General features: G+C 38.0%; 1 protein-coding gene and 1 pseudogene across 1 annotated transcript; both read right to left on the reverse strand.

The window, feature by feature from the left end:
- LOC107596051 (rotatin-like) overlaps positions 1–19,401 on the reverse strand; it is a 105,940-nt pseudogene that overhangs the window by 77,595 nt on the left and 8,944 nt on the right.
- On the reverse strand, positions 13,344–14,822 carry LOC107596043 (oxysterol-binding protein-related protein 3-like). Its single transcript, XM_016286649.1, has 5 exons — positions 14,484–14,822; positions 14,104–14,220; positions 13,961–14,014; positions 13,730–13,843; positions 13,344–13,622 (listed from the first exon to the last, which is right to left on the reverse strand). The coding sequence occupies exons 1-5, from the start codon at positions 14,598–14,600 to the stop codon at positions 13,449–13,451; spliced, it is 576 nt and encodes a 191-aa protein (XP_016142135.1). The 5' UTR covers positions 14,601–14,822; the 3' UTR covers positions 13,344–13,448.

Raw genomic sequence — 19,401 nt, forward strand, 5'->3', positions numbered from 1 at the left:
CGCTTCAGCGCTCTCACTAAAAGAGTGTTTTTTTCCATTTCTAAAAGAGCAAATTCTAAAAGAGCTCCACGAGCGACGGGCGTCTTTTTAAAGATGGCTTCCCGCTCGTGCGTTTCTGGATGTGGTCGTTTCCTGCCTCCATCTGATGGTAATGATCGCTGCCTCTCGTGCCTGGGCTTACAGCACGCTGAAGCAGCGCTCATGGATGAGTCATGTTCTCAGTGCGGGAACATGACCATCGTGACGTTGCGGTCTAGATACCTCCTCATTAAACGGGGGGTATCCCCCTTGCCATGCCCCGCTCTAGCTCCTCTGGTTCTCGGAGGACTACTTCGGTTCATGGTCAGGGAGACCTGAGGGTTACGGTGAGAGCTTCCCCGTCGAGTACGTCTCCGCGGGCCTCTCATTCCTCAAGCATGTCGCACCACCTGGTGTTTCCGAACGAGTGTGCTAGGTCCTCGGACAGAGCGGGGTCCAGCATCTTGTGCGGGACACAGGCAGAAGACAGGATGTCGATCGCTGCATCGGAGGGCGAGCTAGGCTTTGGAGATGAGGATTCGGCTGCGCTGTCACCGTCAGGAAGAGTGCCGTTGCCCGAGTCAGATCCAGAGCTGACCGCTATGCTTTCCCGGGCCGCCGAGAGTGTCGGGCTGCACTGGAGGCCTCACAACGGCTGCGTCGTGGAGCTGGCCGCAGGAAACCGGCACAGCCCGCCTCCGCCCCTGCCAAGCCCATGAAGCGCCAGAGCAGGCGGCGTCCCTGAGACGGGCGACCCGGAGCTCTTGGATCTTGCTCTTCAGGAGATGGTGACTGCACCACTCCTTCCCCCGGAGGAGGGCCGGGCGGAGAATCTTATGTTTCCATTTGTTTTTGTTCCGGGTACCCAAACCTTCAATAAAAGAGCAGTTTCCTTTGCCTCCGGGTCCCAAGAGGGCGAGGATGGCAGTGCACGAGACCCAGTCTCCACACACCGTCCCCCTCTCCCTTCGCTAATGGGCAGCAGGGTTCTGTTCAAGGACGCACGGCCTCCCGGGTTGGGTCCCTGTGTTCCACCTCGCTGCCCCACTGCGGGTACGTCGGTGGTTTCCCTGGTCCCGCTGGTTCGGTCGCTGGGGGCCTGGCTAGAGCTCCCCAGGCCGTCTCGCTGGCTCATGAGAACCATCAGACTCGGCTACGCAATTCAATTCGCCCGGCGCCCTCCCAAGTTCAGGGGCATTCGGTTCACCTATGTGCCGGACAAGGATGCTCCTGTCTTGCGTCCTTTGCTAGTCCCTCCAGCCGAGATGAGGTCGGGTTTCTACAGCCCATACTTCATCGTACCCAAGAAAGACGGTGGGTTACGACCGATCCTGGACCTGTGTGTACTGAACTGGGTCCTTCACAAGCTCCCGTTCAGGATGTTGACGCACAACATGCAAATATGTCTTTCAATGCGTCCGTCCTTTCGATTGGTTCGCAGCGGTCGACCTCAAGGACATGTACTTTCATGTCTCGATTCTCCCTCGACACAGACCGTTTCTCTCAGACCCTCAGCCCGTGGACAGATCTTGCCTTTCTTCGGACAGGAGTATCCCTTGGGCAAGTATCCAGGCATGTTGTTGTGTCAACAGATGCCTCCGCCAGGGGCTGGGGTGCCATGTGCAGTGGGAATGCAGCTGCGGGGCTCTGGTCGGGGCCCCGACTACAGTGGCATATCAACTGCCTCGAGTTGCAAGCAGTATGGCTGGCTCTGCGCCGTTTCAGATCGCTGCTACACGGCAAGCACGTACTGGTCCGTACGGACAACACTGCGACCGTTGCGTACATCAACCACCAGGGCGGTCTACGCTCCCGTCGCATGTCGCAACTCGCCCGCCATCTCCTCCTCTGGAGTCAGAAGCATCTGAGGTCGCTTCGCGCCATTCACATCCCAGGCGAGCTCAATCGTGCAGCCGACGAGCTCTCACGTCAGCCCGCCCTTCCGGGAGAATGGCGACTCCACCCCGAGACAGTCCAGCTGATTTGGAGGCGCTTTGGGGACGCTCAGGTAGACCTGTTTGGCTCCCCGAACACGTCCCATTGCCAGTTGTTTTTCTCCCTGGCCTAGGGGACCCTCGGCACGGATGCACTGGCATGCAGCTGGCCTCGGGGCCTACGCAAATATGCGTTTCCCCCAGTGAGCCTTCTCGCACAGACACTGTGCAAGGTCAGGGAGGACGAGGAGCAGGTCCTCTTGGTGGCGCCATACTGGCCCAGTCGGACTTGGTTCCCCGAACTGATGCTCCTCGCGACAGCCCCTCCTTGGCGAATTCCTCTGAGGAGGGATCTCCTTTCTCAGAGAGGGGGCACCCTCTGGCACCCGCGTCCAGACTTGTGGAATCTCCACTTATGGTCCCTGGACGGGACGCAGAGGTTCTAGGTGGGCTACCTCCAGCGGTAGTAAACACCATCGCTTCAGCTAGGGCCCCGTCTACCAGACACGCTTACAGCCTGAAGTGGAACCTGTTCGTCGGTTGGTGCTCTTCCCGCCTGGAAGACCCCCGTAGATGCCCGATCGCAGTCGTGCTTTCTTTCCTGCAGGATGGCTTGGAGCGAAGGCTGTCAGGTAGATATGTGGGGGCGTGTTAGAACGAGGCGTTTTAGGGGGGCGTGGCAGAGTCTTAACTTTGATAAAGAATATCTCTTTGGTTTTGAGACTTTAGTCTTTGCAACTTCGGGGATCTTATTTATGCACAATCAGCTTGTAACACTCCAAAGAGAAAGGAAAACTTGAAATCGCATCATATGACCCCTTTAAGTAAATTATGTATTATAACAATACCCGCAGAGGGCGCCAATGGCCTGGTGATGTTTCACTTTACAGCATGATTAAACTATGTTTAAATCCATGAGGTAGATATGTGGGGGCGTGTTAGAACGAGGCGTTTTAGGGGGGCGTGGCAGAGTCTTAACTTTGATAAAGAATATCTCTTTGGTTTTGAGACTTTAGTCTTTGCAACTTCGGGGATCTTATTTATGCACAATCAGCTTGTAACACTCCAAAGAGAAAGGAAAACTTGAAATCGCATCATATGACCCCTTTAAGTAAATTATGTATTATAACAAATACCCGCAGAGGGCGCCAATGGCCTGGTGATGTTTCACTTTACAGCATGATTAAACAATACCCGCAGAGGGCGCCAATGGCCTGGTGATGTTTCACTTTACAGCATGATTAAACTATGTTTAAATCCATTACATTTTTATATTTGGCCACATGCAAACTCAGAAACATTTATTTTGAAATCGCGAAAAATCCCTGTAAATTTGTTCTGACAATCATATCGTTCTTATGGAGATGACATGATTACTCTGAGCTGTTTACAAAGCTCCTCTGCTTTTAATTAGTTTTTCTATGTAAATATGCGCTAGATGGACATCTTTGACCATTGCGCCTCGGAGCTTTTTCAACGTGTCGAGCTTCTCATCAGGGCTGCGCCGCCCGCATGTTAGTTTTGTTGAGAGTGAAAGCTGTGCACCTCTCATACAATTGGTAGGCGAACTCATGGACTCGAAAGGGATATCAACACGTATTTCAATTTTTTTAATGTAGGGTTATTTTTTTCCGCTGCACGTCGAAGATCCGGCACAGTGCCAGAGAACTTTAAGCCCTGACAAATACAACTATTTTATAGTAAACGTAAAAATAAAATGCTAATTTTTACTTCTTTTTTTTTAAAGATGAATTTTCATCATTTTCAAACGTAAAATCAGCAGGCTTTTATTTTGGCGGGTTGCCGGCAAGTAAGTATATGCGCTTCCGGGTTTAGCACTGCCGACTGAAGCCATCATGAAATGTCACAGTTTTGCATTGTGCTTTGGAAACGGCAGCGGGTAGCCTAGATTTATTTATCTATTCAGTTTGAATAGAAATCTTATACAGTATTGCAGTTTGTCGATCTAAAATGGTAATTGTGCATTAACAGCTGTCAACCATTTACACAGCGCATTTTTTATTTTGGTAGCACATGCGCCCCTGCGTACCACTTATGTGCACTCCTGATAATAATTAAAATTAATATTTAAAAAACAATTATAATAAAAAAAGTATTGCATGTCCAAAGACAAATGAGAAACCAATTAAACATTTTACAGCTTAAAAAAAGGCCCTGAAACACTTTTTTATTTAAAAAATGAACAAGGAAATTTCTGTTTTCTGTTATATTTTAAAGGTAGAGAACAAAGCTTATTAAGCACCTAGAAGAGGCAGCATCTCCATCCTGGCCATCCCCACGTACCCGCTGACCAGTTCTGCCCACCGCAGAGGGTCTGGGGGAGCTTTCCTCTGGGGAAGAGACCCCAGACCCTTGGGTAGCCCTCACCTCCTGAGGGTAGGAGATAGACGAGTTCTGAGAAACAGGGTCTAAAGGGTTGAAATAATAAGACAGATATTGATTCAGCATTTAGTACAATCTTAAACTTCAAGTACCTCTTCACCAATTTTTAAATTTAGAACAAGAGCTAAACAATAACTCTTAAAAGTTTGGGGTCAGTAAGATTTTTATTAAAGAAATTAATACCTTCATTCAGCAAGGATGCATTCAACTGATCAAAAGTGACAGTAAAGACATTTATTTGTTTATAACGCTGTTCTTTGAATATTCTATTCAAAGAATCCTTACAAAAAATGTTTTACAGTTCTCACAAAAATATTAAACAGCACTATTTTCAGCACTGATGATAATAAGAAATGTTTCTTGAGCACCAAATATTAGAATGATTTCTGAAGGATCATGTGACACTGAAGACTGAAGTAATGGTGAAAATGCAGCTCTGCTATCAAAGTAGTAAATGACATTTTAAAATGTAATCAAATAGAAAATAAAAAACACTTATTTTAAATTATAATAATATATCTCAATATTACTGTTTTTATTGTATAAGTGCATTTAAAACATTTTTAAAACCCTTACCAACCCAAAACTTTTGAACTGTAATGCATGTAATTGATATTAATAGTTAATATGCCAATGCATGTAAAAAAAATCTTTCTGACTATTAGAACGTTACGAAAATCTAAAAAAAGATGAGCACCCAAAACTTTTGAACTGTAATGCATGTAATTGATATTAATAGTTAATATGCCAATGCATGTAAAAAAAAATCTTTCTGACTATTAGAACGTTACGAAAATCTAAAAAAAGATGAGATAATATCAGTGAACCTCCACATTAGAACAAGGCAACATTTATAATAGATGGTGTTTGGTACCTTGCTTGGCTGAGCAGAAACTTGGATCTCTGTAGAAACGTAGGCGGCTCCTCAAGTTCCTGCAAAGCTGTTCTAGACAGGCCAATGCCTGAAACGTCAGGTAGCTGACATCACCATCAACATTCAGACCGAGAAGTGACAGCAGACTCTAGAGGGGAAAACAGAAGTTGATGTTGTCTTGTAAAACTGCGAGAACATGTTTACAATTGTTATAACATTACAACACAACCGCTGATCTAAATGGTGCAAGTGTTTAAGAGAAGTGATTCTACATTCAATTAGGCAATAAATAAAAGGCCACCTGACACTGACTTTTAACTTGTGTAATTTGTACCAATTTAAAATTCACTAACCCTCCAGTGGTACTAAAGCAATGCCAATGAATCAGGTTGATTCAATAAACCCAATTGAACTGATCACTCCAGAGTCAGAATCAGTGGCACCTTCAATTTTTAAACAATTACACAAAAGATCAAGAGCATTAAGAACCAAAGAGAATGCTTCCAAAACAAGTCAAATGCTTCATTCTTGCACAACAGAATGATAAATAATTTTCATTGAGGGCATTGAGACTACATATCTCAGAAAGAGGATCTCAAATGAATCCTTGCCAACACATTTTTGACAGAAATACAGCAATGCTTGTCGCTTGGTTTTAAATGCTTGTACTAAAATGGCTAGTGTCAGCTTGCCAGATAATCACCACGGTACAGTCCTAGATTTGCCGCTGTCATTCTAATACTTTCCGGACTTGAACGTATTGTATAGCCAATCAGAATCTGTGACATTCAATTATAGAATGGAATGGGGATTACGGAGCCCACAATATCATTTTCATCACCGTCACTCAACTTATGAAGCTCCCATCAGGGGTTAAAACAACTTACAGAAATGAAATTTAAATCTTACTTGAACTGTACTTGGCCTTTGCAAGAATATTTCAGCAGGGAAGTCTTGCATGATGACGTCACGAAGCAGCTCGCAGGTGGTTCGTACTAAATTGTGATTGCCGCTTCTAAGGGAACTACAGATTGAACAAGCGACAGGTCATTTTGGCTGTTAAACATATACAGTATCAGATAGCAACAGTGGTAAAATTACACCAAGCAGAGGGTACAAATACCTTTCATTTGATGACCATATATGAGGATCTGTTGTGTTCAAGGACAGCCATGGAAAAACAGAGAACTTCAAGCATCTTACAGAAGTACTGACTGCAGGGTAAAGAAATAAAAGAATATAAAGATCTTAAAGACTTCAAAACAAAGGCAATAATATCAACAATATGTTGATATGCTAATATATTAATATGAAAATTCGGTCATTATTTTAGGAACAACATGAGGGTGAGTCAGTTTTGGGTGAAATACTTCAAGCCTGTTGATCATGCACATGTGTTCTTATGCATGGCAAACTAAAACATTTGGTTTCTGTAATGTGAACATAATGTTTTTAAATATACATAAATATGTCAACAACATTATATAACTAGATAACAGATTGGATTTTGACAGAATCGTAAGAATAATCAGTTAGAGCATCAGTTAGGAAGGTTGAAAATTATAAATTAATTTCTTTAACAACTTCCTTTTATTGTAAATAAAATTAAATGCCTAATTAAACACTACTGTAATACACTTCTGTTCAAACTTTAAAGGGGTCATGAACTAAGAAATCAAAATTCCCTTGATCTTTTAAAATATAAGAGGTCATCATACTATAAAAACATCTTGTAAGTTTCAGAACTCAAAATTTTCTCTAAAAACAGTTTATATTGAAGCCAATCTGCCAGAAGGACAAGTTGTGGAATGTGCCGCTCTGTGACGTAATAGTGTGGTTAAACCCCGCCTCCGCAGAAGATGATCAATGCCTGCTGCTACATCACTGCCTGTTTAGCCCCGCCCACCGATTTTTGCTGCATGTAGGTCGAGAGCGGCAAACGCAGGGCTACACAAAAACCAAACGATAAAGATGGTTCCGAATAAAATGAGATGCTGTGCAGTGCCAAGTTGTGAAAGAACAGTCTTTCCATTGCCTTACTTCTGATCCCAATGTTAGGTAAAAGTTGATTAACTTTATTTTTAATGTTTCAAATCACGTCAGTAAGAACTTGGCCTTTGATCACTTTATTTTACCGCAGACTCGTTTACAAGCAAGGCACAATTCGACGCAGGAGTTACAGAAAAATTGAAACTAAAAGACGATGCTGTGTGACTATATTGGATCCGACAGTAATGTCGCACCACACAAGTGTGAGTAAATGTAAAAAAGAAAAGAAAAAAAGGAGCAACTGTTTTTATTATGTGGTCATTATTGCTTTGTCTGTTATTACAGATTGTTTGATACGTACCGAGTATTTATGCGTTTTTAACCTAAATCACAGCAGCATCCATCTATGAAGGATATAGGCTGTCAAACATACACAACTGTTAGCCAAACATAGCAGTGGGCGTTTACTTCCGCCACGCCTATTCAAACAGAGCGTTCCGATGAGGGGGTCAAAACAAGACAGAAAATAGCCTATTACTTCTAAATTATGATGTGTTTCTTTTGATGTAAAAATCTAAAAAATTATAAGTGGACCTCAGATAACAGTACAAAATAATAATAAAAAAGGCAGTTCATGACCCCTTTAAAAGTTTGGGGTCAGTAAGATTTATTTTGAAAGGTTGCATTTAATAATTATTTATTAAATAATGATGTATTAAATAAATGCTGTTCTTGTTAACTTTTCAAAAAATGTATCATGATTTCCACAAAAATATTAAGCAGCACTAGTTTCAACGTTTCATCAGCACCAAATCAGCATATTAAAATGATTTCTGAAGGATCATGTGATTCTGAAATCTGGAGTAATGGCTGCTGAAAATTCAGCTCGTGAATTAATACAAATTTTTTACTGAATTTTTGATCAAATAAATGCAGCCTTGGTGAGCATAAGATGCTTATTTCAAAACCTTGTTGTATATAACATTTTCATATAAATAATATAAATATATATCTTTTTGACAGACATAAAAAATTGCTGAAATGCTAAACCATTAATAAAATCTTTTAAAAGATTAATATTTTTTTTTTAAATAAATAAATAAAGATAATAATAAATAAATAAATAAATAAAGCATGCAAATCTGCACTACTGCCCCAACCTTGCCAGAAGAAAAAAAAAATACTTAAGAGTCCTGACAATTCTTATCAGTGCTGATATTAGATTATTTAACACACACATTCTAGAGTGATCCATTTTACAGATTTAATGAGTTTAAGTTCTCCCTGAAAGTTAGTTAACAAAAAGTAATTTGATGTTGATGTCACCTACATGATACTCTGGGGGTGGGAGCATCTGTCTGCTTGGGTTTACTGCACTGGAAATATCCCCTAGCCGACGACTCGTCTTCTGAGAACACAAAAGCAGCTGTAGCACTTTCATGCTCTCCTCTACCTTGAATCAGACAGTCTACTCATGTTCATTCCAGAACTGCTGTCAGACATCTATTCAAACCGGACTATGTGGCAACCTTGACATTGGTTATAATGACATTGATATCTACAGTAATCTGCAGAACAGACGGATATAATTTCAATGTAATGTTTTTATACCTGTCTGCAGCGAGGGAACACAGTGTGGCTCGTAGGAGTTGGTGGGTGGACAACTAGGCAGGGCCTCTGGGAGCTGGAAGAGCTGATCGAAGATGCCGTCTATGATAGTTTGGAGGCGAGGAACCACATTAGGTGAGAGCTGTGTTAGGAATTCGACAGTCCCTACCTCCCGTAGCATTTGGGCTCCGGTTGTGTGCTTTGACATGGTACGGAAACCAAAATTAGATACTACTCAAAACGTGCCATCTAGTACAATAATCTGCCTGGTTCCTTCTGTGGATACTGACATCCGCTTGCACTTATTTCCCCCTCATGATCTGATTGGTAATGAATAGTGCCACTGCGGTGAGGCCCATTAAAACATAACTTCCTGTCATTGAGAACATCTCACTAAATGCAGCCTGGCAGTATAAAGACACTCAAATCATTTTACATACATTCCGTGCATTATAATTACCTTGGACAGCATGCTGATCAACTCCAGAACTTCCTCCTGCACTGGAACCTCCGGAAAATTAAACCATTCCAGAAGGAAGACACACAGCATCCTTTCTTGGACCAGATCAGGAATGGTGATGAGACCATGATCCAGTTTGCTTATGATATTTTTAAGAGCCCGAACTCTGATTTCCACTAAGGAGTGTCCTTATGGAGAAAAAATAATGATGTATCAATACAACATAATGCTATAATTTAGAAACTATACACTGCAAAAAAAATCATTTTCTTACTCCGTATTTTTGCCCTTTTTTTAGATACAGATATCTAAACATGCTTAAAGGGGTAGCTCCCCCAAAACTGAAAATTCTGTCATCATTTACTCACACTCCACTTGTTCCAAAACAAAGTTACTTTGAAGAGAATATATTTTGAAGAAATGTTGGTAACACTTTACAGTAAGGGTACATGAATTACCATGAATTCATGCATAAATTAATGTGGTAATTATGCATTACTTCATGCATTAATAGCTCATGAATTATCAGGAACTGACATGAGTTCAAAGTCTTTCATTCATGTCTTCATGGATGAACAACACCTTAATTAAGACATTAAGTAAGGTGAGTATCATCATGATTTATAATTTATTAAGCATGATCATGATGTTTTCTTTGTTCACAAAAAACAAGGTCTTTACTATCCATTGTGGATAAAGCTATGCTTATGGTACATGATTCAAAAAAGTATTATTATTTTGTGCATTTAAGACTACTTGAATTATTAAAGAAATATACAAAAATCCATATTACCTCATGCATGCATACATGCTAAAACAGTATATCAATTAATGTGAGAACTAATGTTTTTCATTAAATATGATATGAGTTATCAAGCATGTTCATATCTTCTTCATAGTAGCCTGCAGGTAAATGGACAGACCCCAATATTGGCCAATCACAGCACAGTATGTGAATTCTGTTAACATCCAAATACAGTAGTCATCATTAACTAAGCATTAGCTTCTCATGCTTTCATCATGTGTGTGGCCCCTCAACTAAAGTGGTGACTTGGTCCTTTGGAATACTGATAAACAGTGTGTTATTAGTGATGGTATGATTGTGAAATGACATGAATATGAACATGAAAGTTCAAGCTTTTGCACACAATGTACTGTGGACACAAAGGGACTTTGATCAAAACTTTCTGCTTTATTCTTAAACAGTAAAACCCAGTTAAATCAACAGCAATGCCTGGGAAGAGCTCAGAAGGAATTCAGTACATATACCATGAACTTGAAGTGCCTGTATATCTGAAAACTCTTTACAAAACCATAAAGCTGGTTTACAAAACCATAAAGGATTTACAAAAAAAAAAAAAAAAAAGATGACACAAACAGCTTGGTCTTTTTTAAGATTAGCAGACACCTTTTAATGTAACAAGCAACTGATGTGGACTCATTAAATATTTAATGTTGAACAAAAATAAACTGATCAAATAAATGGCACAAACACAGCAGTACATATTCAAACATGTCCTCTGTAAGGTATAGAGTGCAGAAAACTGAATTATATATTAGTTGCAGGCGTTTTTGTGAGCAGGAGGCTAAAGCTTGAGCTATCTTAAAGAAAAAAGAAAACATGTATGGTTTAAATTTTACCTCCTGACTACCAGCTATGGAGTTTTGTCCTCTGTAGAGGATATTATGTTTTAGCAATTTCTCTGATACGTTACATGTCACAGTTTTAAGTCTGGAAGTCCTGTACAGAGCACATTCAGGGCTTTCCAGAGATCCTCTCCTTGGTCTTTAAAAATGGCTGACATTAATTTAGTGATCAAGTGTAACACCCTTATGGAAATATGATAATATTTTGTAATTACCATTTTTAATTTAAATCTGACTAATTTTCAAATTATTTGTCATAAATCAACATCTCAGGAAAATGTTATGGGGGTTTCAAATCAAAATATGAGCTTCTGTTATGAAACAGGACATCGATTTCATACATGTCCACTGTAGAGGACACCAGGACTTAAAGCATGTTTATTACACAATTTTGGGAGACACAACAAACGAATAGAGAAAAAAATTATATATCAATATTCCTATTAAATATTATTATGAAAATCTTGCTAATTATTACACCCATTATTTCACTTATTTGTTCATTCTATGTTGCCCCAAAAACACATTCATACGCAAATTAGATACAGTTTAGAGATACATTGTATATAATGGAAAAACTCGTTTATGGCCATTTTACACACATTTTGCATAAAGAAAAATGTTTTTTAAAAATATCTTTCATAACACTCATTTTGAGAATGCACATTCTCATTTGCTGTATTTACCGTGACATTCACAGGCGAAGACTCGGGATCTGTTTGAACAGTGGGTGACGCAACTACGCCATCATCGAATGTTCCGTCAGAACGAGATCGCCATGGAACCTCCCGAGCGACAGCTGCAATCTGACCCCACCTCCAACAGACGAGTATTTACCCTCCTTATACAGTCATCAATCACGAGTGTAGTATAAAAGTCAGCCTTTAGACCCAACATCCCTTCAAACAGGATAAGAACCTCTAAAGCTGTAAGGAAGTTACAATAATAAGGAGATCCACCGATATGCTGAAATTTTGCCTGAAACAGTTCAGTTATTAAAATATGTCATGGCTGATATTGAGTTTTAAACTGTTCTGCCTTTAGAAGCATCAATAAAGTTTTCAAACTGGAATATTGGTTTCTTAAATCAAAACATCTTGATATATAATACGAAAAATTGCTTGTTTATGGTACTTGGCATAAAACAAGTTTGAATTTAAAGTAATAAGCATTTGCTCACAATATCATGTCACTAGGCTAAACACTTAAATAAAATCAATAATTACTGATGTGCATATTAATGTGCAATTACTGGGTTGCATATTGTGCACTCCTAATAACAACAACAGTATTAAACAACAGTAATATACTACTTTTAAGTGACAAAGACTTTAACATTGTTACAAAAATGTATATATATCTTTTAATCAATTCTGTTCTTTTGAATTTTCAATTCCTCAAAGAATCCTGAACAAAAAGTATCATGATTTCCACAAAAACGAAGCATCACACATGTATTTAATATTTATCATAAAAAGCAATGTTTCTTGAGCAACATATTAGAATTCAGCTTTTCCATCACAGGAATAAATTACATTTTAAAATATATTAAAATTAGTGCTGTCAAACGATTAATCGCATCCAAAATAAAAGTTTTTGTTTGCATAATATATGTGTGTGTTCGGTGTATATTTATTATGTGTATATATAAATACACATGCATACAGTATACATTTTGAAAATGTTTACATGTATTTACATGTCTATATTTATATTCATATAATTTATATTATATTGTGTATTTATATAAACACAATAAATATACACAAAACACACACATATATTATGTAAACAAACTTTTATTTTGGATGCGATTAATCGTTTGACAGCACTAATTTTAATATATTTTAAAATGTAATTTATTCCTGTGATGGAAAAGCTGAATTCTAATATGTTGCTCAAGAAACATTGCTTTTTATGATAAATATTAAATACATGTGTGATGCTTCGTTTTTGTGGAAATCATGATACTTTTTGTTCAGGATTCTTTGAGGAATTGAAAATTCAAAAGAACAGAATTGATTAAAAGATATATATACATTTTTGTAACAATGTTAAAGTCTTTGTCACTTAAAAGTAGTATATTACTGTTGTTTAATACTGTTGTTGTTATTAGGAGTGCACAATATGCAACCCAGTAATTGCACATTAATATGCACATCAGTAATTATTGATTTTATTTAAGTGTTTAGCCTAGTGACATGATATTGTGAGCAAATGCTTATTACTTTAAATTCAAACTTGTTTTATGCCAAGTACCATAAACAAGCAATTTTTCGTATTATATATCAAGATGTTTTGATTTAAGAAACCAATATTCCAGTTTGAAAACTTTATTGATGCTTCTAAAGGCAGAACAGTTTAAAACTCAATATCAGCCATGACATATTTTAATAACTGAACTGTTTCAGGCAAAATTTCAGCATATCGGTGGATCTCCTTATTATTGTAACTTCCTTACAGCTTTAGAGGTTCTTATCCTGTTTGAAGGGATGTTGGGTCTAAAGGCTGACTTTTATACTACACTCGTGATTGATGACTGTATAAGGAGGGTAAATACTCGTCTGTTGGAGGTGGGGTCAGATTGCAGCTGTCGCTCGGGAGGTTCCATGGCGATCTCGTTCTGACGGAACATTCGATGATGGCGTAGTTGCGTCACCCACTGTTCAAACAGATCCCGAGTCTTCGCCTGTGAATGTCACGGTAAATACAGCAAATGAGAATGTGCATTCTCAAAATGAGAGTAACTAACTACAATTCATAGCCCAGCATGTGTAGGTGAGCGTGTGCCAATACCTTGAGGTGATAGATACTGTCCTCTGTGTCCAGGTCGATACACATTGACTTCTTCTTCATGGCCATGACAGAGAGACCAACATCAATGCGACCTCGTAACCTCCCCTTCTTCAGCTGAGGAATCAATCACACGATAAGGGATGAAAGAGCATCTCTGACAGGATTTAAGCAACTTTACTCCACATAAGCCTTGAAGAAAATGTGTGGATGAAACCAGGGTTTCACACTCACATCAGTCCCGGTCTTGGCATATGTAAGGATGCCCCTTTCAAGCAGGAAATATCTCTGTTAAACATAGACAGACAAAGAGAAAAGGTGAAAAGATGCATGTATTCAAAGCCATTAAAAAGTCAATGACAATATCTTGTAATCACCTTATGCCAGCCTTTCATGGGCCACTTTCTCTTTTTCAACAGCAAACCTTCCCGCTTCTCAGGCTTCTGAATATTTCCTGTCAGTCCGCGCAAGTCCTCAACCAACTCCCAGCTGTCCTAAAAAAATACGACGACGAAAGAAAAAATCTTTATTTTTTAAAAATCTATGGAAGAAAGAACATGGACTTTTTCCTAAGAAGAACTGAAGTTAAAAACTGCTGCAGTAGATGCTGATTTAATACATAGCATACAGAGAAATACCAACTGCGTCAAAAGATCATCATATCCACTGCTATATTAAAAATGTATTATTTGCACACTAGATGTTTTAGCAGACATCAATTAAGTCCTCAGTAAATATCTGAAGTGGTTTGTCTTACCTGTCTGTTACCTTCAGATGAGGAGTTACTCTCTTTTCGTTGCGTAAATGGTGTCAAGGTTGGTGTGGAGGGTGATGTCTTGGGAGACAGTGGTGCAATTTGGTCTTCTGTACTCATCTTGCAATTAACTTACTGTGGAGACAAAAACAGGCAACACTCAATACAAAATTACAGCACCTGAATCACATAATATGGCCAGCAGAGGGCAACAGAGACACAGGCAAGAACAAGTGAGTGAGGCAAAGAAACTCAGGAAATAAGAAAATCTGTGAAATCTGTGCTAATGTAAATGAAGGTCATTTACATATTAGCATGTGTCAAATTCTCAGATATTTCATACATAAACTGAGTTATGAGATGTAATATCTGCTTTATTCTTTCTTTTTTTTTCTCTCAATATAAATTTTAGTTTATGTAGCTTACATTTTTGTAATAGTGGGTAGGAACAACATAAAAAGTCAACTTGCAAAGTAAATATTTTCTGGATATTATTTTTAAATTTAATAAAAAAAAATTAATACATTTTAATTTCACTTTAACACACTTTTTTTTTAGATTTTAAATACAGGTAGAAACAAAATAAAGTCAAATATGTAAAAGAAAAATGTCCCTGATATAAAAAAAAGGTTAGACGAATAAAAATATTACAAAGGCATAACAAATAAATAATAAAATAAATAAAACGAAAAAATTATGCATAGGACCAGTATGAAATATTCATATCCTCCTGACTACCAGCTATGGAGTTTTGTCCTCTGTAGAGGATATTATGTTTTAGCAATTTCTCTGATACGTTACATGTCACAGTTTTAAGTCTGGAAGTCCTGTACAGAGCACATTCAGGGCTTTCCAGAGATCCTCTCCTTGGTCTTTAAAAATGGCTGACATTAATTTAGTGATCAAGTGTAACACCCTTATGGATAATATTTTGTAATTATCATTTAAATCTGACTAATTTTCAAATTGTTTGTCATAAATCAACATCTCAGGAAAATGTTACGGGGTTTCAAATCAAAATATGACCTTCTGTTATGAAACAGGACGTCCACTGTAGAGGACACCAGGACTTAAAGAATGTTTATTACACATTTTGGGAGACACAACAAACGAATAGAGAAAAAAATTATATATCAATATTCCTATTAAATATTATTATGAAAATCTTGCTAATTATTACACCCATTATTTCACTTATTTGTTCATTCTATGTTGCTCCAAAAACACATTAATACGCAAATTAGATACAGTTTAGAGATACATTGTATATAATGGAAAAACTTGTTTATGGCCATTTTACACACATTTTGCATAAAGAAAAATGTTTTTTAAAAATATCTTTCATAACATAGTTGAGAATCCTCTTTATATAAAGTTTGGTATAAAATTTTTTAATTGGTTTGTGATTAAAACAGAAATCACACTGTTTTTTGTCTTTTATTTGTATTTTTAAAAAACAGGACTTTTTAAAGTCCCGATGTCCTCTACAGAGGACATGGCACAAATATGAATAAAATATAATTTTTCACATTTTTTCTTAATGAAAAACATTAGTTCTCACATTAATTGATATACTGCTTTAGCCTGTATGCATGCATGAGGTAATGTGGATTTTTGTATATTCCTTTAATAATTCAAGTAGTCTGCACGAAATAATGCTTTTTTGAATCATGTACCATAAGCATAGCTTTATCCACAATGGATAGTAAAGACCTTGTTTTTTGTGAACAAAGAAAACATCATGATCATGCTTAATAAATTATAAATCATGATGATACTCACCTTACTTAATGTCTTAATTAAGGTGTTGTTCATCCATGAAGTCATGAATGAAAGACTTTGAACTCATGTTAGTTCCTGATAATTCATGAGATATTAATGCATGAAGTAATGCATAATTCCCACATTAATTTATGCATGAATTCATGGTAATTCATGTACACTTACCGTAAAGTGTTACCGAAATGTTGGTAACCAATCAGTTGACGGTAGCCATTGACTTACATATTATTTGTTTTTTCATACTATGGAAGTCAATGGCTACCGTCAACTGTTTGGTTACCAAAATTATTCAAAATAACTTATTTTGTGTTCAACAACTGAAAGAAATTCATACAGGTTTGGAACAATTTTTAATTTTGTGTGAACTATCCCCATAAATCAAGATACATTTACTTGAGAAACAAGATTACTTTTTAAAAAAAGTTTCAAAATTTAGTGAGGTTTTGCTTAAAGGGGTCATATGATGCGATTTCAAATTTTCCTTTCTCTTTGGAGTGTTACAAGCTCTTGGTGCATAAAGAAGATCTGTAAAGTTGCAAAGACTAAAGTCTCAAATCCAAAGAGATATTCTTTATAAAAGTTAAGTCAACCACGCCTACCTAAAACGGCTCATTCTAACACGCCCCCACATGTCTACATCACGATGTGGGAAGATTTGCATAACGCCGCCCAAATGTTCACGCAAAGAAAGAAGGCGTAACTTTGATTCTCGCTGTAGTATTGTTGTTGCCGCCGCCATGTTTGTTGCACATGCTGTGTGTTTCATAATGAACGCGAAACTACTTTGTTTGGCCTTCCAAAAGAGGACACAACTAGAAATCAGTGGTTAAGTTGTATTTACAACAATGTTCCAGAACAGTTCAACCCAAATATTCAGATGTGTGCAGCACATTTTATGGAGGATGAGGACTGTTTCCTGGAAGAGAAGCCTACAATGCTGTCTGTTTCCAGTGGGGCAATTCCAACTTTGCAAGGACAGTCTGGCGCTTCTGACTCACAGCCTGTAAGTATGTTTTTATATTTAAAGAATTTGCCACTGATGATTCAAACGCGAGTTTTGAGCAGTGTAGAGTAGCGCTTGTTGTTTGTCGTTTCTCCGATCACAAATGCAGACATGGTTTTATGTTTATGTCCCCACTGGATGCAACAAATGCCTTGTTTATATTGGTTTTACTGGTTTTGTCTCGTCGCGCATCACCGGCGCTGGTCTCACACACTGCATCAAAGTATGTTTTCCTTTTGAATTAAAGTAATTTTTCTGACCCCACTTGCATAACTTTGATAAATTTTTCAGAAAACAAGACTTAATATATTAAGTCATTTTGTGATACAAGCAAATGTATCTTAATTTGAGAATGTTTTAGATATTTGTAGAGTAAACGCAAAATGCAATGCATTTTCATGATGCCATAACACAGATTGCAGTTCAACACAGTTCAACTACACAAGTTTACAAAAAAGATGCAGGTGGATGTTATTATCATTAACTAAATCCAAAAATGAAAGGTTTGACAGATCATTTGTGAGCTAAACTATAAAAACGAATACGCAGCAACACATTAACTGTTAGCCCTTGTAACAGTGTGACTTCAACAAATTTAGTTTATACGAAAAAAAACAACAAAACAAAAAGTTAGTTTGACGTTTGACATTCATTAGACATTTGTTTTTTTTTGCCAATTAAACTCTTTGCAGCTTTTATGTTTTGAGCCCAAACTAACTCGGATAGACATAAATATATGCCCTTTATGTTGCACAAGGCTTAATTTCTAGGAATTAAAAAAAAAAAAATTACCATTTAAATTAATTAAACAATTTAACTACATGACATTATAATATAAAACCAATACTAAAATGTTCAGGAAAACATACCTGTTATCGCACAAAGCTCCGTTTTTGAAATTACAATTTTATGTTTTTTATAATATTTTTTACAACTTTTAATGTATGCAATAATATAAATCCATTAAAGACAACACCATTTGATCTAAAGGTATCAAACCAACTGTAAAATATTCAGAATATTATTCCCTTTAATGCACAAGGCTTGGTTTTTCAGATTATGCCTTTATTGTTTTTATATATAGTACTGAAACCATATTTATTTTCATATGTTTTATGTACTGTACCTACTTTAAATAAACTCTGACACAGTTTGAGATAAAGGTATCAAACCAATCAAATCAATATTGAGCATTATAGGGAATAATATTCTGAATATTTTACAGTTGGTTTGATACCTTTAGATCAAATGGTGTTGTCGTTTAAAGGGGTCCTATTATGCTCTTTTACAAAGTCTTAATTTTGTTTTGGGGGTGTACTAGAACATGCTCTCATGCTTGGTGGTTCGAAAAACGCATTATTTTTCACATAATTTACATTATTAAAATACCTTTCTCCCCAGCCTGGCACAAACGGCTCGATTAGTTCCGGCTTTGATGAAGGTCCGCCTTCTGAAAAACAAAATGTGTTGTGATTGGTTAGCTGTCCCAGTGTGTTGTGATTGGCGAACAGCTTAGACGGTGTTTCAGTACTCCCTTGCTCCGTCTTTCAACAAAAGCTTTTGGGAATCCGGCACTTCTCACTCGTGATGTGGAAGCTCTCCTCAGTAAAATGCGCAGCACACAATAGCAAATTGGGGTTATAATGCTCAGGAACAGAGTTAAAAAGTAAATTGCAACCACTGTTTCCTGACATCATCCGCTTTCGGAAGTGAAAAAAAAAACAGCGTTTCAGGCGGTCGCTCGCCGGACGAGAAGCACAGCATTGCGCCACATCTTTAAAATTCAAATACATTATTTTCTATGAGTGTAGGCACACCGGCGGCGCCGTTTGGCGTCTGTCCGCGGCACCCAGCTACGTCGTGTTGTACCTGTAAGAATTGTTCTAGGCCAGTGGTTCTCAATTCCAGTCCTCGCGTACCCCTGCTCTGCATGTTTTGCGCATCTCTCTTTGTTAACACACCTGATTCAGATCAACCTGTTAGAAGTGAGCACCGTGCATGAACTGTGTTCCGATTGACATGGTATCCCTACACAGTGTCCATTGCTCCCTACTCCCTGAGCAGGGGAAATCCGTTGAAGTTTACTTCACTTCGGAATATTCATTTACAGATTTGCGCTGCGCCGCTGCCTGCAGC

Source organism: Sinocyclocheilus grahami, unplaced genomic scaffold, assembly GCF_001515645.1.
Source record: "Sinocyclocheilus grahami isolate Dianchi unplaced genomic scaffold, SAMN03320097.WGS_v1.1 scaffold213.1, whole genome shotgun sequence".
In the NCBI taxonomy this organism is placed as follows: Eukaryota; Metazoa; Chordata; class Actinopteri; order Cypriniformes; family Cyprinidae; genus Sinocyclocheilus; species Sinocyclocheilus grahami.

Excerpts from the sequence above, each read along its gene's own strand:
- LOC107596043 (XM_016286649.1), bottom strand. The coding sequence starts at position 14,600 with ATGAGTACAGAAGACCAAATTGCACCACTGTCTCCCAAGACATCACCC. Across the intron at positions 14,221-14,483 it reads CATCTGAAGGTAACAGACAG|GACAGCTGGGAGTTGGTTGA; the intron begins GTAAGACAAACC and ends GTATTTTTTTAG. Across the intron at positions 13,623-13,729 it reads ACAGTATCTATCACCTCAAG|GCGAAGACTCGGGATCTGTT; the intron begins GTATTGGCACAC and ends TGACATTCACAG.